We start from the raw sequence: 26,506 nt of genomic DNA, 5'->3' as shown, positions 1-26,506 counted from the left end.
CATGCTTTGATTTCTGTTTTGGAAGCTAAATAATTTTGTACGAAGACAAGAATTTCATTAAAAGTGTGATAGTGGTTTGCAAAAACCTAACCTTATGTAAGAACATATGGAGATAAAAGGTTAATTTTGGAAATTATTTATAAATCAGGACAAAAAGTTATTTTCTTCACAATGTATCAGAAGAGAGTAATGTCCATAATATAGAGAACATGGAGTTATTCTTACAATAGCATTTGTCACATCATACTATCAATAGAAAATCTCCTTGAATAGGTTATAAACCTCCAATGTATGATTTAGAATTGTAAATGGCTGGAACACCCACTTTCTTACGCCAGCACTTTCCTTCCCTGTCATTATTCACAGCCCCATAATTGCCCGAATATGGTAACTCTGTATAGAGTAGTTTCACAAGAGATTATAAAAATGGCAAAACAAAAACAAAATGCACAGCTTTACAGGACATCATTCCCCTCTAATATCCAACTGCAATGCAGTTAAGAAATACAGAACGTAGCCGACTTAGTCAAATTCTGAGGTAGGTATTACTACTGGAGACTTGGAATTGGATTAACAGAATTATAATTGAAGTGGGAAATTAATTCAAATAAAAACATAAGATCGGAAGTAACAAGTGCACACATTTTTAATCATGCAGATTTGACTGCATTTTTCTAAACACTGGTCCGTAAAAGCTACTAAACAGCTTAAAAACCTATACATTATATAAACAAGAAACAAATAAATTAGCAAAATTCTTTTATACATTCACTTTAGTACAACTTGAGTTCAAAAGTATTTACAACTGTACAACAGACTGAAGTTTCTATATTAAATACTTAAAAAGGAAGCAATAGCATATAAACAAGTCATGTGGGTTTTTTTTGACTGCACTTCTTAAAAAAATCACACTTAAAAGTGGAACATTGCAGCACACCAAAGATATGGACATTGATAACAGGTTGTACTGCTTGTGTGCAAGAAGCTTTTGAGTGCACAGTAAGCAATCACTAAAATTGCTATGCTTTAGTTAAAATTATAAACCAGGAAAATTTACAAGGTCATTCAAATTTGCTGTCTTACAATTTTTAACAATGTTTTGTACATTGAAATACACAGATTTCACAGGTAAAACACAGGGAAAACAGCTTTGCAGACTAAATAAATACTTGTGCCTCTCAAGACATCTTAGTTACTGTTAATAAGTTGTGCCTTCTCCAAAACCAAAATATAATTAGAGAATGATTTCAATTGTACTGATGGTTCTCATAATCTCAGTTATTTGGACATCTTACAGTTGTAGTTTATAGACTAGAAGATGCAGAAACAGTTCTAGTAGGATCGAGTACTTCTGATGCCTTAACTGATGGAAAGACTACAGCAGGACTTGCACTTGAACTTCCCAAAACATGAGTTAGAGAGGACTTTGATGCCACTTTTGTAACAGGATTAACCACAGTGTTAATAGCATTTAAAACAGCCCCTTCTGGGCTGACCAATAACTTATTGAAAGAAGTGTCTACTGGAAGACCTAGGGCACTCTGGCTTGTAGGGACTTGGAATTTGCATACTGCATTCTGAAGTGAAGGTCTTGCAGTAGGGCCATGTATTGGTGTTGATCCTGTTGTAAGTTGAACAGGTCTGGAGACAGCAGTTATTGTTTGTGCAGCGCTCTGAACACACAGCGTTTGAAGCAGCTTCTCAGGTGAAACATAAGGAGATGGAAAGGATTGACAATGATGGGATAAAGCAGATACTATCGTTGTCTTTTGACTTGCAGATGTAACATCAGTTCCCGTGAGAGATCCAGGGCTTAAACTTACTGCTCGAGAATTACTTGGTTTCAGTGTATTGGAAATCAGCAGGACATGGCTACCAGATCCAAGACCTTGAGGTGGAACTACAAATCGATGATTGTTAATGACTATTTGAGTCCCTGGTGCCAAAGGTGTACTTGTGTTGATAACTATTCTCTGCCGTACACAAGATTCATTTAATGGTTCAGAAACTTTGCTGATAGAAGATGGCACAGTTGCTACAGACTGTATTAGTGAAGTAGATGCCATAACTGTTTTAGGACCGACTGGATGTTTTGTTAAACTCTGTACTGTTGTTTGATGGGCCAAGCTAAGACCCAAAGAAGCAGCAAACACGTTACCAACAGTTGATGCACTCAGCCGAGTAGCTGCTTGCACAGCTGCTGATCTTGGAACAGTACTTGTATTGGTTGGTGATGCTATTGTGTTTGGATTAGGAAAACGAATGACTGTTTGAGAACTATCCTTTGAAAAATGTGCAACTTGTGGGGAAAATGTTGTACTTATTGGTTGAGTGTTTGTTGGTACCAACTTTGAATTGACTGTGTTTGGGTTTGGTAAAGGAGCTGTAATTGGCAAGGGAAGAGAAGACAATGACTGATGTGACATCTTTGGCTGTGGAGATGCAAGAAGCATTGAGGATGCAAGGTGTTCTGCCTTCACTGTTGAAATGGCAACAGGGAGTCTAGTTGCTAACACCCCTTGATTAGATCCAGAGATATTATCATTTCCTTTAAGCATAGCAGTGGGAAGAGAACCAAATGTTGTAAAAGTTGGCGTTGGCAGAGTTGTACCTGTAGCTGCTGTTGCTACTGTATATGCGTTTTGAACACACATTTTGATTCCTGTAGAATTCCTGAAAGGTGGAGAGCTCTGATTTCCCACCACAACTGAAGGAATTGCTGAAGTACTAACACAACTTGTTGGTAAAACAGCATTCTTCATAGATAATCCCTCTCCTACTTTTGCAGTGGGCAGAATACTGATTCCTGGAACTTTCTGGATGCTGTTTCTTATAAGATTTCCCTTTTTAACTTCTTTCATTTGAAATGAGCTGGGCAGTGGATTGCCTTTAATTGGTGTTTCCCCAGTATAAGGTACCAGCACCACCTGATAAGGATCTGAATTTTTCACTGGCATTTGTGATGCGTTTAAAGGCGTTGCAGGTTGTTGTTGGGGTGGTTTGGTTAATACTAAGTTGGAGGATGAGGACATTGAAGACACAGATGGACTCATGAAGACTAACTTTTGAGGCTGAGCATTTGTGGGTGCCATGCTGACTTGACTTGTGCCACAAAGTGTAGCAGGAGGATTTGGAACCAACAGAAATTTCGGCATTGTAGTTCCAGTCAGGAATGTGCTACCTCCTGACTTATTACATTCAGGTGGCGTTAAAAATAACTGCTTGCCACTTACAGTATCAAGTGAGAATTGCAATGATGGTGCTTGAGTAACCGTTACCTTATTCTGGACTGCACTTTCACTAGATAATCCACCAACAGGTCCACTAACTAAATTCAAGGCATTGTGGCTACTGGCGTGCACAGTTGGATTCTCTGAAACAGTTGACAAGACTGTTGGCAGAGGCACAGGTACAACAGGTACTACTCCTGCATTATTCACAGTTTTGCAAGAGCCTAACTTAAGTGGTTCCGCACCCAACTGGTTTAGACCCAAAGAAACTGATGAAATGGAATTGGAAACAGGAAGCTGACTGATGTTTGTTAGGGAAGTCTGCGCTGGAACGAGGATAGAGGTCAATGGCGACAATGGTTGTGTTTTTGAGACCACAAAGTTCTGAACTTCCGGTAAAAACGTGAATATTGGTCTTGGAGTAATAGCATTTGGTGAGTTTTGATCAGAGTTGCTTTGCACCTTAACAACGCCTGTGTTTCCGCCACGTGTCATGACTAAAATGGACTGAGAATCTCGTATACATACAGTTTTAAGTTCCTGCTTTGTTTCATTTGATTCCTTTGACTGCTGTGGGTTAAAACTCTGAGCAGTTCCAGTATTACCTGACTTAGTTTGTGTTTTTGTTGGCATTACTGGCTCATTAGCTGTTGACTGACCACCTCTAGCATTTGATGTCATAACTGAAGGTGCTGTAACTTCTGCCCTTCCTTGTGGTGCAATAACTGATGATGCTAAAACATTACAAGATGATACAACTTTTGTTGGCTGACTAACAGAAGTTATTACTGTTGTTAAACTTGCAGTGCTCTTACTCGGCCTTAAATTAGAAACCTGTGACTGCACCTGAACAGATGACAGAGGCTGAAGGTCTACTGTAGGAGAATGGCCTAAATCAGCTGTTTGAGATCCAACTGAAGCTCTTTTCTCCACCTCCTTTAGTGCCTTGGGCAGACTTCCTTTCTCAGCATACCTTCCATCTTGTTGTTGGGCTAATAAATTTTTGGGTACAATAAGTACCTGCTGCATGATCCTCTCTCCAGTCTTTGCATCAATGACAGGTTGGACTGCAATCTTAATCTGGCTGCTACTCAGATCAATTGGCACACAAGATCCATCAGGCATTTTGTACACCATTTGCAGTGGCCCTTTTGGAGATGAAATAGTCGGTAAACATGACTTTGTTGGGCTTGGATGAGGTGCGATTGCAGTTACTTTCTCTTCCGGACTGCTCATCTCTCTCACAGAGGAGGATGTCTGACTGGTTAAGGTCACTTTGTTCCCATTATGTTTTGCAAGTAAGGCTTGAATAGGTTTGGTCCTTTTCTGAACAGCTGATCTTGATATATTAGATATCTCACCTTTTGAAACATCTAACATCATAGAATGTTCATCTGGCTTGTTCAAGTTGGTAACTGATTCAACTGGAAGCCGCACTGTTGCAGATTTTGATTCAATCTCTTGGTTTCTGGGCTCAGAACCGGATGACATTTTTACTGGGCTGTGTCCTGCAGCAGCTTCATTTGTGCTTAATTTCATCTTTTTATTTGGGGAGGATTCTTTGCCACATTCATCAAGATCACTGCATTTCATTTGCCTTTTAGGATTCTTGGAAGTTTGTTTCTGTGTTTCTTTATTAGAACTTTCTCTTCTTATGGGCTTCGGTTTACCTACAGATATCGCCGTGTCAGTCTGCATCATGTCATCTGAAAGACATCAAAATATTTAACACTAAACATTAGAAACATCAATAATATCAGTAGATCAGGATATGTGCACAATTGCACCACAGATAATTATTTAACTATGTTTATGGCATGTTAACCATTACGTTGAACAACTACAATAACGGCTAGTCATGGTAAGGTAATCAGAAAAACTAACCTAACAATTTGGAAGTGATTTACAGATTAGCATTTATAGTATTGTGTTAAGCAATAAATTAGGCAAGAATGTTAACAAGATATTCTTTTATGGGTGTTAAGATATCGTGTTTATTAAATTAGAGACCATTGTATTACTCAACAGCATGATCATAGCTAAACATACTGGAAATGCTGTTGTCAAATGAACAAAAATGATAGATTATTAATGTCATTTCTGAAAAATCTTTCAGCAGCTCATTTGTTTTAACTAATAGAAGTATTATTTTATTCAAAATTTCTGAAAATTTAGAATGTACAGTTGAAAGCCACCAGCTTACTTCAGGTAATGGAATTCAAGTCAAGTATTGTACTTCTCCTAAAATCCCTACTTTAAAGCAAGTCTTTAAGCAACTCATCTAAATTTGAGCAGATATTTTCCTGTACAAGTTACCATATTAACCTAATAATATTATAGTAATTTTCTTGATCTGGCTAAGGTGCACATTTTGAAAGTTAGACACATGCTGTCTAATTCTCATCACTAAATACAGACAAAAATCTTAGCTAGAAATATCACTGAAGTGGGAGATAGACAACCACCATAGAAGATTCCATAATATGCAATGAAAAGCATTTTTGTGTGGCTTTTTCCACTTTCATGATCAATTTTTGGCTCAAAAAATTGAAGTTGTGCAATACCTTAAGCAAGAGTGTAACTGTGTACCAACATAACACAAAACTCGGTTAGAGTTAGCTAAACTAATTTTATCTATGTGCCTGAATTAAGTATTAATGATTAGTTTCAAACTGAGCGCCAATGAACTTTTCTTCTGCTTCTTAGATGCATATACATCATATAGAACTGCCCCTAAATTGACACCAGCCTCACGTGCCAATATAAAAAGATGATTGAATTGAAGATTAATACTTTTTCCAAGTCTGATCAGAGGGCTTTGCCAACAATTTAACCAACAAATGAGTAGATCTGGAAACATGTGAATTTAAGAGAAAGGTTCATATTTAATCATTTCTGTGAATTCCATTTCGAAGGATCATGGACATATTGGAATAGTTTTTAAGAAAAGTCAATGAAAAGACATATTGAATTTTTTTTTGTAAAAGCAAGGCTTGTCAGAAATGAATATTGTGATAAACTGCTGATCTTGGTTACTTGAATGCATTTCAGGGAAAACATCTGACTGTTTTAAGAAGGGGCTTTCAAGCTGTTTCATTTGAACAGTGTTTGCAGAATTGCAGTTCGTCTTTTTGGCTCGTCAACTGAGAAAAAAACCTGCTTCAAAACAAGTTGCTCAGCTCACATCTCATTTATGAAACACCTTTGCTGTAAGATCAGGGTGAAACCTGATTCATTTACTCTTTCAGAAGAATGAAAAACTTCTGAATATTTCCTGAGTTTCATTTTCCCACATCTGCCAAGGTCCTAGAGACAGCCATGAGCAATAAGTGACTTAGCCACACATGTAAGAACACCAGATTGTCAGACTTCAAACATTCTGACCTTATTTTTTTGCCTTCAAGTTTAACTTCCATTGGCCAGAAAGTTTTTTTTAAAAAAAAAGTTAGTCTCTGCAAAAAGAAATTAATTTTTCACATTCCCTGAAGAACGAGAGAGATTGTGTGCAGGTGCTGGTTTTGAATTAGAGGTTTAAACATATACACGTTTACATCACAAAACACGTTAACGAATTCTGCATCTTCACTGAATGGGCTTTGTTTCATAATAAATCAATAACTTTATAGTTATTATAGAACTTTTGGATCTTTTCATGTTTTAAGTAAAAATTTGTACTTTTAACTGCTCTCACCTTCTTCCAATATCTGAGCATGGGTACCTGCACGGGCCCCGATAATGGCTACCTCTTTGTCAGCTATTTGGAACATTCCTAGTCCCAATCCTACCTGGGTGCCTCTCCACAATTCTCTCTCAGGCACATTGATCACATCATCGGTACAGCTTCTCACATTCTGAACTGGAAAAATTTACTAATTTCACTTCTAACGTCCACCCCGACCTTACCTTTACCTGGCCATCTCCAAATCCTCTCTTCTTCGGCATCCTCTGTTTCCATTTCTGAGAATAGACTGGCCACTGATTCCATTACAAACTCACTGACTCCCATAATCATGTCGACTATAGCTTCTCACCTTGCTCCATGTAAGGACTCTATCTCATTCTCCCAGTTTCTCTGTCCTATTTGTTTTAACAATGTCAATTCCCACAGGAGGGCCTCAGAAATGTCCATCTTTCTCCTCAACAAACTGTCCTTTGGATGCAGAGCCTGGTGGGGTGATTAGTGAGTACTAGGGAGACTCTATCATTGTTGTGGGAGGAAAGTAATGGGGGTGAGGGCGAAAGTTGAAGAGATGGGTCAAACATAGCTTAGGGCCCTGTTGCCCACTGTAGCAGGGGAATCGCTGTTGAGGATAAAGGTGGACATTTCTGAGGCCCTTCTGCAGGAACTAACATTGTTAGAACAAATCGGACAGAGAAATTCAGAGAATGAGATGGAGTCCTTACAAGAAGTAAGGTGAGAAGCTATAGTCAACATGATTATGGGAGTCAGAGAGTTTGTAATGGAATCAGTGGCCAGTCTATTCTCAGAAATGGAAACAGAGGATGTCAAGGAAAAGAGAGGAACTGAAAATGGATCAGGTAAAGGCGAGGGCAGGGTGGAAATTAGAAGTGAAATTGGTAAATTTTTCCAGTTCAGCCACCATTTCCGTCACCTCCACAGAATGCAATGGCCACATACGTTTCCCCCACCTTGTCAGCACCTCGCAGTGATCATTCCCTTGCAATTGCCTAAGGTGTAACACCTGCCCATTTACCTTCTCACTCCTCACCATCCAAGGCTCCAGACATACCTTCCAGGTGATGTAATAATTTACTTGTACTTCAATTAATCAACTTTATTATATTTGCTGCTCACAGTGTGGCCTCCTTTACATTGGGGAGGCAAAATGCAGACTTGGTGAACACTTTGCAGAACACCTACTACTTGTCCACAAAAATGACCCTGCGCTTCCAGTCATACAGTCATGAAGTCATAGAGATGTACAGCACGGAAAGAGACCCCCTGGTCCAACTTGTCCATGCCGACCAGATATTCTAACTCTATCTAGTTCCACCTGCCAGCACACGGCCCATATTGCTCCAAACCCTTCCTATTCATATACCCATCCAGATGCCTTTTAAATATTGCAATTGTACTAGCCTCCACAACTTCCTCTGCAAGCTCATTCCATACACGCACCACTCTCTGCATAAAAAAAGTTGCCCCTATCTTTTCCCTCTCACCCTAAACCCTCTAGTTCTGGACTCCCACACCCCAGAGAAAAGACTTTGTCTATTACCCTATCCATCCCCTCATGATTTTATAAACCTCTATAAAGGTCACCCCTCAGCCTCCAACGCTTCAGAGAAAACAGCCTCAGCCTATTCAACCTATAGCTCAAATCCTCCAACCCTGGCAACATCCTTGTAAATCTTTTCCAAACCCTTTCAAGTTTCACAACATCTTTCCAATAGGAAGGAGACCAGAACTACATGCAAATGTGGCCTAACCAATGTCCTGTACAGCCACAGCACGACCTCCCAACTCCTGTACTCAATACTCTGAACAATACAAGAAAGCATACCAAATGCTTTCTTCACTATGCTATCTACCTGCAACTCCACATTCTAGGAGCTATGAATCTGCACTTCAAGGTCTCTTTGTTCAGCAACACTCCCTAGGGTCTTACCATTAAATGTATAAGTCCTGCTAAGATTTGCTTTCCCAAAATGCAGCACCTTGCATTTATCTAAATTAGACTCCATCTGCCACATCTCAGCCCATTGGCCCATCTGATCAAGATCCAATTGAAATCTGAGGTAACCTTCTTTGCTGTCAACTACAATTTTGGGTTATCTGCAAACTTATTAACTATACCATTTATGCTCACATCCAAATCATTTATATAAATGAGGAAAAGTAGAGGACCCAGCACTGTTCGTCATGACAGTCCACTGGTCACAGGCCTCCAGTCTGAAAAACAACCCTCCACCACCACCCTCTGGCTTCTACCTTTGAGCCAGTTCTGTATCCAAATGGCTAGTTCTCCCTGTATTCCATGAGATTTAACCTTGCTAACCAGTCTCCCATGGGGAACCTTGTCGAATGCCTTACTGAAGTCCATATAGATCACACTTACCACTCTGCCCTCATCAATCTTCTTTGGTACTTCTTCAAAAAACTCAATCAAGTTTGTGAGTCATGATTTCCCATGCACAAAGCCATGTTGACTATCCCTAACAGTCCTTGCCTTTCCAAATACATGTAACATCCTGTCCCTCAGGATTCCCTCCAACAACTTGCCCACCATTGACGTCAGGCTCACTGGTCTATAGTTACCTGACTTGTCCTTACCACCCTTCTTAAACGGTGGCAACACATCAGCCAATCTCCAGTCTTCTTGCTCCTCACCTGTGACTACTGATGATAAAAATATCTCAGTAAGAGGCCCAGCAATCATTTCCCTAGCTTCCCATGGAGTTCTAGGGTACATCTGATCAGGTCCTGGGAATTTATCCAATTTTATGCATTTCAAGACTACCAGCACTTCCTCCTCTGTAATATGGACATTTTTCAAGATCTCACCATCTCTTTCCCTACATTCTGTATCTTCCATGTCCTTTTCCACAGTAAACACTGATGCAAAATATTCATTTAGTATCTCCCCCATCTGCTGCGGCTCCACATAAAGGCCACCTTGCTGATCCTTGAGGGGCCCTATTCTCCCCCTAGTTACCCTTTTGTCCTTAATGTATTTGTAAAAGCCCACTGGATTCTCCTTAACTCTATTTGCCAAAGCTATCTCATGTCCCCTTTTTGCCCTCCTGATTTCCCTCTTAAGTATACTCCTACTGCATTTATAGTCTTCTAAGGATTCACTTGATCTCTCCTGTCTATACTTGACATATGCTTCCTTCTTTTTCTTAACCAAACCCTCAACTTCTTTAGTCATCCAGCATTCCCTATACCTACCAGCCTTTCCTTTCACCCTAACAGGAATACACTGTCTCTAGATTCTCCTTTCTGAAAGCTTCCCATTTTCCAGCTGTCCCTTTACCTGCAAACATCTGCCCCCAATCAGCTTTTGAAAGTTCTTGTCTAATACTGTCAAAATTGGCTTTCCTCCAATTAAGAAATTCAACTTTTAGATCTGGTCTATCCTTTCCATCACATTTTAAAACTAATAGAATTATGGTCACTAGCCCCAAAGTGCTCCCCCACTGACGCCTCAGTCACCTGCCATGCCTTACTTCCCAAGAGTAGGTCAAGTTTTGCACCTTCTCTAGTAGGTACATCCATATACTGAATCTGAAAATTTTCTTGTACGTTCCTCTCCATCTAAACCCTTGAGAGACAGAGAGTGCACCAGAGACAGAGTGTGTGTAAGAGTGAGCGAGAGCGCTTGCGGCTTTTCTGAAATCAGGAAGCATGAAAGTTTCCCAAACACATTACTGCTCCTTAATTTTTTTATTTGGCGGTTTCCTCCCTATATTCAGCCTGATTAATTTGATGTCTGGAATCTAATAGTGGTGGTAGAAGATAGCAGTGGAAGTTGTTATTTACACAAAGGCTGGAGAGAGGATCATACAGCTAACCCCAAAGACTGAAAGATGGAAGATATGCATTTGGGGTTAGGATTTACTGGGTAGCTTGCTAATACATATTCCAACTCATGCAACATACAGCTTTATTATATTAACTAAATGGCCATCCCTCCTCATCTGTGTCGTTTGGTCATCCACTCCAATATTATCTCCTTTCTAGTGGTTCTGACGTTGTAGATTTTTCAAATTTAACCTCTGAATCAACCAAACCCACCTGTTATGGAAGTTACGATTACTCAAAGAAATGGAAACGTTACGATACTCTAGCTGGATACTGCTAAATGTAGCAGGCTAAATACTCAAACTAACAGCTACATTTTTAAAGTTTGTTGTGAAATTAAACTGAAACCACAAACCACTTACCACCCAAATGATTGATTTACACCATTCCCACCCACCCCACACTACCACCTATTATCCTGCAAAGACACATAAGTGGGGTCACATTGCTTAGAAAATAAGTAACCAAATATTTCTCACTGCCCACGGGTTAGTTAATCTTGTTTCCTCATCCCATATTCTCTAACCAATTTGGGAGTCAAACCAAGTACCTTAAAGTTAGGAAGAGATTGTCCTGCACGGAAGTCATCCAATCAGTTGTTAGAACAGACAACTAAAATGCACTTGAGAAAGATCTATGCAGTGTACCAGGATTACTTACAATCACAGCTTTGCAGCCACAGGAAGGCTGAAGCCTACTCCCAAGTTTGCTCCAAAATAAGCAATGTCACTGACTACCCAGTCACCAATTATTGTATCACTGATAAAAATGAGTAACTATCAAGCTCCTAAATAAATCTGCCATATATACATCCATAGCCTCTTCAGGCATTTAAACAAAATTCTGATACGTTGTGGCAGGGAGTTAAAACAATTGAATGATTTCTTGACTTAAATCAGCAAGTCCCATGTATCATCACATTAAATTATTAAATCAATGTTTTGCACATGCTAACCTCAGAAGCCAATTCTCAATGTATGAAATATGTTGGGAAGTCTGAATCATGTAAATTATAAAATTAAACTGAAGATTCAAATGGAAAGAAGAGTAATCTCCAAACATTTTGCATTATGAATTATTTACTACAGAGGTGTGAAAGACAAATGGTTGAGCATAAAACCAGAGGTTTTGTTAAAAAAAATAATTGTTACCTAAATGTACCCCAAAGTGGTAATGATCATTTCAACATAACATCTTTTCATCAGTCCAAATATTAGCTATCACTGGAATAACCACCAACTACATTTATAGTCTTTCAACAACTAGGGTTTTTCGGGATTTGGAGGCAGTCATTAACCTTTTTATAAAGTAAATTATAATAGCACCAAAGTTTGCAGCTACTGAAGAGTTATCCATATACTTTATTATGAAATCATGTATAAACACAATTTCATAATATTAGAGAAAAATGTCTGCAATCATTTGCGATCGAGCAAAGGCAGAAATAATCTAGCCTCCAAGCTATCATGGTTTCTGTTCTTTACTTGAAAAGCTGCTCCAACTTTCAGTAATAGCACAGGAACTAGTGAAGGCATTGGGGGAAGTCGGTGGTGTCCAGACTAGAGGGCATAGGTTTAAGGTTAAGCAGGGCGAGATGTAAAATGGACCTAAACGGCTACTTTTTCATACAGAGGGTGGCGCATATATGGAATGGATTACCAGAGGAAGTAATGAAGGCTGGTACATACAATTACAGCATTTAAAAGGTATCTGTATGGGAATGTCAATAGGAAGGGTTTCGAGGCATATGGACCAAGTGGTGGCAAATGGGACTAGGTTAATTTAAGATGTCTGGTCGGCACGGACAAGATGGACTGAAGGGTCTGTTTCCATGCCGTACATCTCTATGACTGTATAAATGGTGTTTACATGGGAGAATGTAATACAGTGGCAATATCACTGGACTTTCCAGTGGCCCAGGCCAACATTCCAGGGATACTGACTTTAATTCCACCATAGCAGCTGGTGGCATTTCAATTCTATTAATAAATCGGGAATATAAACCTAATCCCAATAACTGGGCCATGTAACTACCGTTGTAAAATTCCATCTGGTTCACTAATGCTCTTTAGGCAAGGAAATCTTCCACCTTTACTTGAAATGGCTAGGCAAAATCTACACACCAAGAAAATTGAAGGAAGAGAAAAGACAATATGCAAACCTTCAAAATATCACGAGTTGCACAGGTAACTACAAAAGAGACAATCTACTGCTTTGATTTGCTCTGGTTAAATGCTTATCCGAATAAATCATTTAGACCAACATCAAGACAGTAAACCACTAATTCTGCTCAACCACACACACCAGCTGAATTTATAATGTCAGTGCCATGTATCTGGCTACCTTAATGCCTTTTGTTTTAATCAAATACTTGCTCCTACACAATTGTCCTAAATGTCACAAATGGCATGTTTGTTAGAGTACAAAAGACTGCAGCTGAAGTTGTTTTATTAAATGATTTATGTTACTCTCATGTACTATGCTCGCCACTCTGTGTGAAGTGGCTGAACCCACAGATTCAACTGGCTCTCCCATACACAGTGTAGGTGACAATGCCCGAGATCACTTTAAACAGGGATAATTGCAATGTTCTGAATAAACTCAGAGCTTTGAGGTGACCCTGAAAGCTAATACCTGGAGGAGGACATATACTTGAACTGTAAAGATATTGGAGATTAGACCCTACATTTCCTTATGACCCTACCAACACTCAGGACCCAGATGCTTCTCACTGCATTCCAATAGGTCTCTAATCTGACTGTCTGTTCTCCTTTTTTACTTCACGTCCCAACACCCAGTCCTTCCTTCACCTCCAATGGCCCCAAACCTCCAAGCTGCCATTCTCTTGCTCTCCTCCCTTTAGCAGAAGAGTTAAACAAAGAAAATCAGGAGCATAAAACATAACTACACAAAGCTGACTGTTCCATACCATCTATAAACACTGAACCAGCTGCAATGACAAATTAAAGTTCCATTGATTTTACCTTGAAGGTAATTAAATAGTTTGACTTTAACGAGTACGAGTGGCATACAAATACATTATTTATGATTGTTGACACAATGCTGGCCTTTTTACCAGGTTACTGTGCCTTTGAGCTTTTTTTCCTCCAGAGAGGGGGTAATTGGCCAGGCTCCAACTAGGCTGGCTTTGAAAGATTTATTGGGGCCCTTTTTGTTCACCCTTAACAGATCCTTCCTCCATACGAAGGCTTTCATGTCTTAAAAAGCCCAGTATAATCAAAGGGGAGTGGCCAGCTAGCTGTGTAGCTAGCCTTCACTTAGATTAGAGTTTTGATTCAGTTCAGCAGCAGTGTGCAAGAAGAAAGGCTGCTGGGGCATGTCCAGCTGGGTACTCTCTCTCTCTGTAACATCAAGACTGTAAGCCCTGGTTTGTTTCATTTTCACTCTGTGCTAAGGATTATGTTTATTGGGACTGTTGCAAGTATTTTCAGAACAGCATCATTAAGTTGGGATAGTCTGTCGGGTGTTTGGATAGGATAAGTTATCAGGTGTTCTATTTTCTGTTCTTTGTGTTTCAATCCGTAATTTTGTAAATAACTTCTATTTGTTTAAAACCGAACAGTTGAACCCGCTAATTCACTCCGGGATTACCCACTATACATTTACCTAAATCAAATAGCAAAGTTATGGCCTGGGCTACCTGCTTAAAAATGTTTTGAGGGGTCGGACCTGGTCCATAACTTTGTGTTGCCAACTTTCAAACAAATGCCATCTGTAAATTTGCTAACGGCACCACTGTAGTGTGACAGATACTCAACATTGATGAGTCAAAATACAAAATGGAAATAGAGGACTTGGTGGTGCAATGAGAACAACCTCCCTCTCAATGTCAGCAAAACTAAAGAACTGATCACTGACTTCAGAAAGAAAGGAGAACACACCCCCATCTACATCAACGGAGCAGAGGTTGAGAGGATGGAGAGCGTCGAATTCTTTGGAGTGACTGTAACTGACCACCTGTCCTGGACTTCCCACGTGGATGAGACGGACAAGAAGGCACAACAACCCTTCATCCTCAGGCAGCTTAGGCATGTCTGTAAGGCCCCTCACCAACTGCTATACATGCATGACTGAACGCATGCTGTCCTGGTATGAAAATTGTTTTGTTCAGGACCTTAAGAAACTACAGTAGGTGGTGTGCACAGCCCAAACCATCGGGGAGCCAGTGTTCCATTCATGGACACAGCTCGCTTCCACAGGAAGACTACCAACATTATCAAAGACCCATTGCATCCTGGTAATGGTCTTCTACGATCTCTTGTCGGACAGAAGATGCAGAAGCCTGAACATTCACACTGATAAATTCAAGAACAGCTTCTTCCCAGCCATTATTAGACTGATGAATGGATTCTCTAGCCTCAAATAATGCTGATCTTGCTCATACAGATCTCACCTAACGTACACCCCATGTAATGTAACCTGTATACCTCTAATTCTTTTGATCTGTACACCCTTGCTTACTATGATCTGCCTGTACTGCTCATAAACAAAGCTTTTCACTGTACTTCAGTACATGTGATAATAAAGCAATCAATTTCACAGGCTGAGAGAGGCTCAACAGACCACAAACACACAGCTGACTTAATTTAAACATCTCAGCCAACAATCACGAAAGAGAGACTTTGCATCTTGTTTAATTCAGTCACCATCACACATAACATTCCTTGCTCTTGCGGGCTTGATAAAATCCGTCCCCATTATCCCCAAAGCTACAACTTATTTTTGTAAAGCAAAAATATTGCTACATATTCTAAGGAACAAGGTCTAAACCTTATTAGAGGGGAATTTCAGGAGACAGAATTGAATTTGCTCACATCAAATCTACAATCTGAGCTGTGCAAGTACCACTGACAGACATGTATTAAGATGTAGGGAGAAAGGCAAAAGTATGAGCAATTTCCAGTCATTTGCAGATTAAGATTTTCTTCAGTAGTTGACAATGATACTAACATTCCAAGAATGAATAAACCGATTTCTTGTGTTAGTATGAAACCATGATCAGTTGTTGCAACTAATCAGCCATTAAGGCACATGATCTGTGGGATTCTGAGTACAGTGAACTGTTTGGAACTTATCTTTGAACATTTTTTGTATCCAATTTCTGAGACGGTTCTAAGATTGAATACAAGGTAATAGGACTTAAACCCTCTTAGTTTTACAACAGCCCTATTTATCATATCTGGAACGATGTACAAATTTTGTTAATGTATGTTTTCAGTCCAAATAACTACACAAAGGTCCGTCATTACTTACAAAAGGAACAGAATTCTGCTAAATAATTTCGCTACAAGTGGTTCATATGAATTTTGTGCTTGACTTATATTTGATCTAAATTCAATGCTAAAAAGATTAAAATACCTATTTCAAAGCATTCTTTTGTAATTATTTCTTGATGGTCAGCAAAATTTGAAGATCCTGCTTCATTTGGACATACGTCTTTCATAAGCTCTCCATCCACTTCTTCACTAGGCACGGTGTCTCTAAGGAACACATCATTGTCCGGCTGTTTTTTAAAGTCATCAAAGTCTTTCTTCATTCGAGCCCTTCAAAAGATTTTTTAAAAATGAAGTTTTATTAATTAGACTTTCAGATTGCTAGTCAATATGTAAATAATTCATTTGTTTTCGACAAAGGTGGGTAATTGAGAAACAAAGATGCATAGCGCAAAGTTGAAGATGAAATATCAATCTGAGATCTTCAAACAATGATGATTGAGTTCAGGAAAATATGAGAAGCAAATGAGAGGGTATTATTGTAAAAATTGACAAACAGCAACGACAAAATAAAGATTATGTTTTCCTCTGAAAATAAGAAAGGGTTGCGATCAAAAAGTTAGGAGAACTTCCTGCTCTTTGTATAGTGAGGCCTTTAATGTCACAGGCTCAGTCTAACATCTTTTATGAACAGGACAACACTTTATCAAATGTATGTTTGCTGCAATTTCCCCAAACCTACGTATTGCACATAGTCTGTGATATAATTTTGTCAGATCAACATTCTCTAAGTCAGGGCTTCTCAACCCTTTTGCATGAGTGCTCTTCCTGAATTATAAAAATTTCACACATCTTCATAACACAACAAAACTTAGATATGCACAGGCACGATAGGTTTCCTCTATGCAATACAAGTCCAGGAAAGTTGACTGACTCTTTACAGTAGAAGTACAAATGATGCTGTACTTCAACCTGAAGGAACAATTCCTCAGAATGCATGTAACATTATCAGGAATCTATTTCTAAAAAGCAAGAATAAGATTATGCCACAAAATGTACAGAAATCCTAACCAGCTCACAGATCTCAAAATTGCAAGTGGGTGACCCAGAACCACCACCAGAAAGTTGGCATTTAGTGATAGCTCTGGGATATTGCCTTCATCAAGCACCACAATCTCTAGCATTATTTGAACTAAAAACAAGCATTCATTTGTTTAGATAGAATTTATTTCTATATAATACATAATTTATGGAAAGATTTAAAGGTGTCCACTTAAAGTTAGGATGCATGCATTAAAACAATTAAGATGATATACAAGCTGTATTTACAATCCTGTAATAGAAGTAAAGTTGCTTAACATGTTTGGTAATATTCTTAATAGTTGTGTTTATTAATTGAAAATATATCAAGAAACCAACTAATTAGTCAAATTTACACACATTTGTAACTTTGCTCTATTAACAGAAACTGCATGTATTATATAAGAAGTAAATTTAAAGCAATGACTATCAAATACAATCATCAAATATTCTTTGCTCATTAGATAAATATTTACATTTCCAGACTGACTGAGATAAAAGAAATATCTCAACACTTAAAAGTTAATATTTGAAAATTTATGGTATAATGCAAAATGAGAAATGACCACATTTGAACAGGTTGTCAGTCTGTCACTTAATTCATCAGAATCATTGTACACGCTATTATTTCAGACAAAATAGTTTTAAAACGTTGGTCTGTTCCTGGAGATGCAATTTCCATGTCATAAAAAAATCTACAAAATATTCTTGATACAGCATTCCTATTTAAAGCTGGGCAACTTTCTAAAACACTACATGGGCTGACTGGGAAATCATTCAAGGATATCAGCCGAGTGTAGAATTTAAATTGGATGCTCAAAGTAAACAAATACACCAAACACAGCCTGTCAAGATTAAGAAGCTCTTTGCAACACGCTGACATTTTTGTGTATCAATTTCTTTATTTCATTAAGTGGTTACATGAGCAACATTCACTGCTTTCAGAAGGTTGCCTCACTGTGACACAATATGCAAATGGAAAAGGCATAGAAATATATCACTTAAGAGAAAAAGGGGTGTACAGACTTTTGAGTCTTCCTCTGTCATTCCACAAGTTCATGACTGATAAGGCCTGTGGTCTGAACTCCACTTTTCTAACTTCATATGTATTTCATTCATAGCTCCTCATACCTATGGTTAACAAAAATTGATCAAGCCCAGATTTCAAATTAGCAATCAACCTAGCATCAATTATCATCTTCCCAAATCTCTTAACTTTAACTCATCCCTCTCCCCACTAACTGGCTAAGGCTAAACCAGATTATTGGCAGTCAGAGCACTATATCTGAACCAGAAATAAACTGGCAATCACATTTCCACATCCCACTCTGCCTTGCCTCAGCTGATTGGCTGCTGAAACCAAATCCATGCACATTACCTCTGTAGATTTCAGGGGTACTATTAGCTGGCATCTCATGTTCAATCTTTTCTAAACTGGAGGACTGCTAAAAGTTTGTCCCCTATTCACAAGTCCCCATATGCTCAAAAACCTATACAGACTTTCTTTTAAGAAAGAATGGTAAATTCAAAACCATTGTCTTTTTCAAATTTTGCTGCACTTCCATATTCTTCTTAAACCCAACAACTCCAAAATATCTGTACTCAACTAATTCTGATCACTGGAGTCTCTACAATTTTAAACATTCTTGAATTCCTACTTTAAACCTTCCCACCTTTGTGATTTGCCCTAATATTGCTTTGCGGTTCAACATCAAAATATATTTTATAATTCTTTTGCATGAAATGTCTTGGGACATTACGTTAATGTGCTGTTGCTATTACAGAAGTGACTTTCAAAGGTTTGAATCAGCAAAAATTTCCATCCTGATTATTATTGCCTACTTTGAAATTAATGTACATATATGGATACTGTTGCAGGACAAGAATTTCAGAGGTATGTTGTTGAAATTTGAGATGACCACAAAAACAATTAAATTGGAGACTAGAAATATGTTTTTCTAAGAAAGTGGAATTAATGCACCCACAAACTGTTACTAAAGCAGAGACAATGCATTCTCTCAGAACAAAAAATAACTGCTTGAGAAATAATATTGAATAGTTTGGGAAATGGGAAGGAGGATGGATTAAATGGAGTGGAGAACAACAATACTCGAGAAGAAATCTGTTTCTATGCTGCAACATATGATGGTTCTATGAAGACAAAAATATGTGAAAGTTCTCCTCAGCCTGATTAATTATCTTCTAAGACTGCTAGAAAAGGTGAAGACAGGAGGACAAAAGGAACACCAGGACAAAAATTACCGATTTCTCTGATGGGCTTTGATTAGTTTTTGTTCCCATGGCAACAATTCATTCAACAGTCGTCCTAGGGTACCATGCAAATCTTTTAAAGCTTGTCGTCTGTAAAACCATTTTTCCTGTAGATAAAAAAGATGATTCTCACATTATACAATAATAATTAACTCATAACGCCAACATTCTATCATGACTCGACAAGCTCACCTTTTGACACCTAATGCTTTAGAATATTTGAACTGACATTTCTGATTTACTAATCTGTATTTCTCTGTACTGCATCTCTACATTTTTTTTAAATTAAAGTTTATTTCTAAACTGCACACCATTAACTTTTGGGCACAATAGCATTTCAAAGAGTAATGAGGAACATATTCATAAATTTACTAATTATTGCAATTAACCTTTTTGCATTATAAATTAATTTTTCCTTAACTGTCTAGAGAACTTCTATAATTAGAGAATGGTTCAATTCTCACCTTGTGCTCCTAGGGAATCAAATATTCCAATGTCAAGAATACAACACAAATACAAATGAACCCCAAATTGTTAATAGCCTTTGCCAAAGCACATCTGAGTTTTATTTCTGACACCAGCCAAGCATGACAGTGAGCAAGATCAACTGCAAAGAAGTGCTGACTTTGTGTCAAGAGGTGCAGCAAATGATCTGAGGTTACAGAAATAATTTAGTATAGAAGGACAGAATTAAACAAAGTTTTAACTCATCAGTGGAAGCTAAATTTATATCTAGATCAGCAAAGTGAAAAAATAGCGTGCAAACCAATTCCCCATGGTTACGATTTTGTTCATGCCTTGCTTTTCTCCCAGCGTTCTCTGACTCCACTAGAGTGAGCTTCACACTTTGAGATTCAGAATCCTATCTTATAAGTCAGCATAGGTTTAGTAACTGACTCATGATACTGGAAAAAGTCAAGATTTGGAGATGCCGGTGTTGTACTGGGGTGTACAAAGTTAAAAATCACACAACACCAGGTTATAGTCCAACAGGTTTAATTGGAAGCACTAACATTCAGAGGGCTGCTCCTTCATCAGGCGGTTGTAGAGTATTCAATTGTAAGACACAGAATTTGTAGCAAGAGTTTACAGTGTGATGTGATTGAAATTATACATTGAAAAATACCTTGATTGTTGGTTAAGTCTCTCATTTGTTAGAATGACCATGTTAGTTTCACTTCTTTCAGAGGTAAATCACAAAACCTTTTTTTAAAAGTTACATTCTAGGGTTAACTTTAACAATTGGTGTCAGCCCAGATAATGTGTTGAAGGAGTTAGCCCCCTGTGTGCTGCTGGCTGTGCCATAATGTTTAGACTGATTCTAATTTAAAAAATGAATTAACAGAATCTTACATGGATTCGTGTAGTTTTTGAGTAAAGTACAATGTAACTCTGCAAGTATCTGTGTGTGTGTATAGTTCAATGATGGTCACCTGTAGTGTGACATGAACCCAAGGTCCTGGTTGAGGCCCTCCCTATGGTTACCGAACTTAGCTATCAGCCTCTACTCGGCGACTTTGCGCTGCTGCCTGTCTCGAAGTCCGCCTTGGAGGATGGTTACCTGAAAGTCCGAGGTCGAATGTCCTGGACTGCTGAAGTGTTCTCCAACTGGGAAGGAACACTCCTGTCTGTTGACTGGTGTGTGGTGCCCATTCATCCCTTGCCATAGCCTCTTCTCTCACAGACTTAGACCCTTTACACATACACACACACTCACTCTCTGATACTCTCAGCCCCCCTATCCCCTACACACACATGCACGCGCACACACACACAAACACCCACATGTATACGTACACACATACGTTTGTGGGGTGAATTTGTACTTGCAGAGTTACATTGTACTTTGCTCAAAAACTGCACAAATCCATGTAAGATTCTGTTAATTCATTTTTAAAGATTAGAATCAGTCTAAACATTATGGCACAGACAGCAGCGCACAGGGGGCTAACACTTTCAACACATTATCTGGGCTGACACCAATTATTACAGTTCACCTGAGAATGTAACTTCTGAAAAAAGTTTTGTGATTTACATATGAAAGAAGTGAAACTAACATGGTCATTCTAACAGATGAGAGACTTTACAAACACTCAAGGTGCTTTTAAATGTACAATTTCAGTTACATCACACTGTAAAATTTTGCTATAAATTCTGTCTCTTATAATTGTCTACTCCACAACCATCTGCAGTGCTCCGAAAGCTACTGCTTCCATCTAAACCTGTTGGACTATAACCCGGAAAGAGTCAAATGTACTTAATCTTTCAGTATATAAAAACACAAGCAGCTACCAGGTAAGTTAAATAGTTCATTAGGTTTATTTACTAACGTAGGATTCAAAATGAAGGGCAATGAGAAACTACAGAAATTATAGTGAAATTACAGACAAATGGAAAAGTCAACACCTACAATCCAACTATGGGTAAAGTTGTCTTAGTCCCAAAGGACCTGAGGGCTTCTCTCATTAGAGACAGCTCAGGGCGGTTAAACCTGAAGGTACCATACCTCTGGCAAGGTTGTGATAGTAGGATCTCTATGGTAATCTTAGGGGTAACATGAATTGAACTCATGCTCTTAGCACCACTATCGCAAACCAGCAGCTCAGCCAAGTGAGCTAACTTATAGTCCAACTATATTGGTTAGTTGGAAGAGGTTATAAGTGCAAATACAATCTACTGTCCAAGTCTGACACAAGCGAGATCACGTGAAGTCATATTGTTTTGAATGAAAGACAATCTAGCTCAATGTCCAGTTCATTGTAAAATGAAAGTAAAACACTAAACACGAGATCTGAAGTACAAACTTAAAATGGAGAAACTCAACAGGCCTGGCAGCATCTGTAGAAAGGGAAACATATAATTTCGAGTCTAACACAACTCTTCTGTTAACAGCCACTCCACAGACTTGTTGAGTTCTCCACTGTTTTCTGTTTGCATTTCATTCTCAACAAGTTTTGCCCCAATAATAGTAACCTCCTCTATTAAAACCTCAGTTTTGAGAAGCTCAGGAATTCTTATATATGGCACTATTCTTACATCCAGTGCAGACTACTCCAAATATTTATTGCTTTGCAAATAGGCAAAAGAATATATCCTTTGCCATGCAGACAGCATTAACACTGAATATCATTTTAAGATCCAGTTTATACCTCCCCTTGAAAGACTTAAAAACGTTAATAAGGTCACAAAAAGCTGTTTTCTTCCAGTACAAATATACTTCATACTCTTAACTAAATTGAGTTGTACGAAAGGCTTATGTCCAACAACTCATGCCCAATCTATTTATGAACCTATATGATCTCTTTTGTACTCTTCCATAGTCAATATGCCCTCCAAGGCAATATTCAGTAATTAATAGAACTCTTCAAGATGAAAAGTTTTCTTTTAAAAAAACACACTTAGATTCTGGAATACTTGTTCTAACCTCAAAACTGTAAGATTCAAAATCCTAATTTGCTTTTTCACCACTGTTGAAAATTACATTCTCAGTTAAGGAACTTTCCACAAAAATCCTCAATTCCTTCACTCCTGCCCCACTTCATAAAGACTATCACTGATTCTTCAAGTGACACGCTTTGGTAGAAAGAGCAGGAGCAATATCAATCACCTGGTATCATTCTTATGGAGGTTCAGAAACAGACATGCTGGGGGTATACATAGACAAACTTTTGAAGGTGGCAAGACAAATTGAGATGGCTGTTAGAAAATTAAACATAATCCTTGGCTTTATAATCACTGCAAAGAGGACAAAGGCAAGGGAGGTATGGCAAAATTTCAAAGAACACTGGCCCCAGCAGACTAGTCTGCACAATTATGGAGCAATGTACTTTCAGAATGATGTCAAGGCCCTGAAGAGGTGACTTATCAGGAATATATGATTTTATTGAAAGACTGGAGCGACTGGGCTTGTATACCCTTGAGGTTAGAAGACCGAGAGGGGATCTGATTGAGACATATAAGATTATTAAAGGATTGGACACTCTGGAGGCAGGAAACATGTTTCCGCTGATGGGTGAGTGACGAACCAGAGGACACAGCTTAAAAATACAGGGTAGACCATTTAGGACAGAGATGAGGAGAAACTTCTTCACCCAGAGAGTGGTGGCTGTGTGGAATGTTCTGCCCCAGAGGGCAGTGGAGGCCCAGTCTCTGGATTCATTTAAGAAAGAGTTGGATAGAGCTCTCAAGGATTGTGGAATCAAGGGTTATGGAGATAAGGCAGAAACAGGATACTGATTAAGGATCATCAGTCATGATCATATTGAATGGTGGTGCAGGCTCAAAGGGCAGAATGGCCTACTCCTGCACCTATTGTCTATTTATATGGAATGGAGAAGTTGAGATTGCTCTTCTTTGAGTACAGTAAGTTTGGGGATTTGACACAGGTGTTTAAAATCATGAATAGTTTTGTCAGAGTAAAGATGTGTGGCCTTGTGGCACTTAATCAGATTGATTAAAGCAATCTCAGTAAAGAAAAGACCGCTTGTGGTAGTAGTGCCTCTATCTCTGAACAAGGAGATGTGGGTTCAAGCTCCACTTGTGCCAGAGGTGTGTAACAACATCTCTGAACAGGTTAATTATTTTATTTATTCTAAGAAATTTTCAACTTGCTCCAAGTGGCAAAGAGTGAGGAACCAGGAGAGATGGATTTAAGGCAACTAGTAGAAACACTAGAATCAAACAAAGACCAACATCTGTTTAACATGAGTTATAATGATCTGAAGTCATAATCTAAAAGGATAATGGAAATAGATTCAATAATTATTTTCAAAAGGAAATTGAGCAAGTACTTGAACCAAAAATAATTGTAAGGCTGTGGAGAAAAAAACACAGGGACATGTAATTCACTGAATAGTTCTGACGAAGAGCTAGTATAATGGAGCAAAACGCTACCTTTTGTATCATTCTTTAAATCCTTCAGAATCACACAGCTCATTTTCGGACATTACTTTTATGACTTTATATTTTTCAACACTGAACAGCTCTGAGCCTAACCCCCATGACTTCCCAGATCTCTCTAGTTCACCAGTTCTCAACAGTTTTAAAAAAACACTCTCACCCAATTTATTATTAGCAAACTGTCAAGTTTTCCTTATGAGCTGTGCTCCAAATCATCAACCATCAGTGTGGCTGCTCATCAATTAGCCTTTGTTTCTCTTATCAATTTCAAGGGAACTGGGAGTGTCTGAACTTTAGTTAACTACACAACAAAGGTAATCTTTGGTTCGAAAAACTAAAAGCAAGCAACAAAGGCAATTTGAGCAGAGATCCAGAAGTGCAAGTGGAAGGAGGGGTTTAAAACTGAAGAAAAGTAATTCATAAATTGTGAGGGGTATATAGCAAGCAAATCTTATTAGTCCCAAAAACGATTTGCTCAGAACTGCAACTTTAGATAGTTTTAATCAGTCTATTTGGATATGCTATATCATGCATCTGAAGGCCTTGTACCCAAGCCTTCTGGCCAGAGGTAAGGGATCACTGTGTGACAACAGGCCTGAACGAGATTTTCAAGCTTCATTTCAATGTAAAATGGCAGCATTATTTAAAAATACAATCTGACAGCAGTTGGAGTTCTGCCATATTTTAGATATGTAATTATACACTATAGTTTCCTTCTACAGAAAAAAAGCTGAAGATGTATTTGAGGAGTGTAAATTAAGTTCTAAACTGCTCAAACTACTATATCTAAGTAATGTTTGACAAAGCCCAGAAACACTTCACACCAATTGATGCAACTTATAATTGAAAATGAACCAGCATTCTGAATCAGCAACATCCAAAAGGGAAGAAAACAGAAGTACAATTCGTTGGAACATCTTTGACATTCAAGTTTTGTTCCAGAGCAAACAGATCAATTACTTACAGATTTCTTCTTATTATTTTCCAGTTCTTTTAGCTCTCCCTCCATTTTGGCAATGAGTTCCCTGAGTTCATCAAGACTAGTGCAAATGAGCTATGGGGGAAATTTAATATAAAAAATTACTGACTTCAAAAAGAGCTCTTATCAGGCTGTATGAAGAACAAAATATACAAGTCACACTTAGAGTTACTGGCACAATTACAACTTTACACAAACTAATTTCTTACATTTCATGTTTTGTTTCTGATGGAAATAAATCTGGCATTTGAAAATAATGAACTTGCAATGTGAAGAAAACTAAACAGAAAAAAGTATTATAATTACATCAAAAGTTTAACAAAGCATGTATACGGACACTTGTCAATTTTGAACCGAAAGAAAATTAGTAAATAATATATTACTGCGAATATTAGGAAACAAAACTCATTTTAAAAATCAACACAAGCTGTGCTTTCAGATAGCTAAACTACTTAAAGTATTAAATTACACAGTACACAAAGAATGCCCCAGATAGGTTTGCAGCCTTTCTCAATGTTACCTGACCTTGTTAAGGAGGTCAAAGTGGAATTCAAGCTGACTTCAGTGAACCTAGAATCATTGACAGGGAGCAGTGCACAAACACAAAGGTAATAAGGACACAATCCATCAAGGTACTCAGTGCTCAAAGACCAACAAGGCCCAGCCCAAGGTACATAAATGCTGACTGAGGCAATGTTAAAAATCACACAACACCAGGTTATAGTCCAACACTATTTAGAAGCACGAGCTTTTGGAGTGCTGCTCCTTTATCAAGTGACTGTAGAGTAGAAGATCATAAGACACGATTTATAGCAAAAGTTTACAGTTTGATGCAACTGAAATTATATATTGACAAAGACCTGAATTGCTTGTCAAGTCTCTTATCTTTCAGAATGACCAATTTTGTTTCAGTTCTTTCATATGTAATTACCAGAACATTTTTAAAAATTGCATTTTCAAGTGAACTTGAACAATAGGTGCCATGTCAACTCAGATAATGCATTGAAGGTGTGAGTATCCTGGGTGAGGCTGTCTGTGTCCCAATGTTCAGACCAATTCTATTTCTACAAAAGGGATTTACAGAATCTTTCATGGATTCATGCAGTTTTTCAGCAAAATGTATATGGGTGTGTATGTGTGTGTGTGGGGGGGGGGCGGAATGAGTGTGTCTGCGAGAGTCTGTATGTATATACGTGCGAATGTAAGTGTAAAGGGGTGCGTGTGTGGGGTGTGTACGTGAGAGTGTATGAGAGAGGGCTTGTGTATG

The 26,506-nt window shown here is 38.3% G+C and overlaps 1 protein-coding gene across 1 annotated transcript in view; it reads right to left on the bottom strand.

Annotated features, from left to right (window-relative positions):
- Positions 1–630: 630 nt before the first annotated feature.
- The window catches only part of LOC140487939 (uncharacterized bromodomain-containing protein 10-like), a 99,916-nt gene continuing 74,040 nt past the window's right edge, over positions 631–26,506 (bottom strand). Inside the window, exons 5-8 of the mRNA XM_072587389.1 lie at positions 25,225–25,314; positions 19,353–19,468; positions 16,156–16,340; positions 631–4,936 (exon numbers count right to left, since the gene is read on the bottom strand). Of these exons, the coding sequence (XP_072443490.1) occupies positions 1,305–4,936; positions 16,156–16,340; positions 19,353–19,468; positions 25,225–25,314 (4,023 nt within the window). The 3' untranslated portion in view covers positions 631–1,304. The remainder of the gene's footprint in view (positions 4,937–16,155; positions 16,341–19,352; positions 19,469–25,224; positions 25,315–26,506) is intronic.

This window comes from Chiloscyllium punctatum, chromosome 2 (assembly GCF_047496795.1).
Source record: "Chiloscyllium punctatum isolate Juve2018m chromosome 2, sChiPun1.3, whole genome shotgun sequence".
Classification (NCBI taxonomy): domain Eukaryota; kingdom Metazoa; phylum Chordata; class Chondrichthyes; order Orectolobiformes; family Hemiscylliidae; genus Chiloscyllium; species Chiloscyllium punctatum.
Note: the sequence above shows the minus strand (reverse complement) of the source record. Positions and strands in the feature narration are given on the sequence as shown.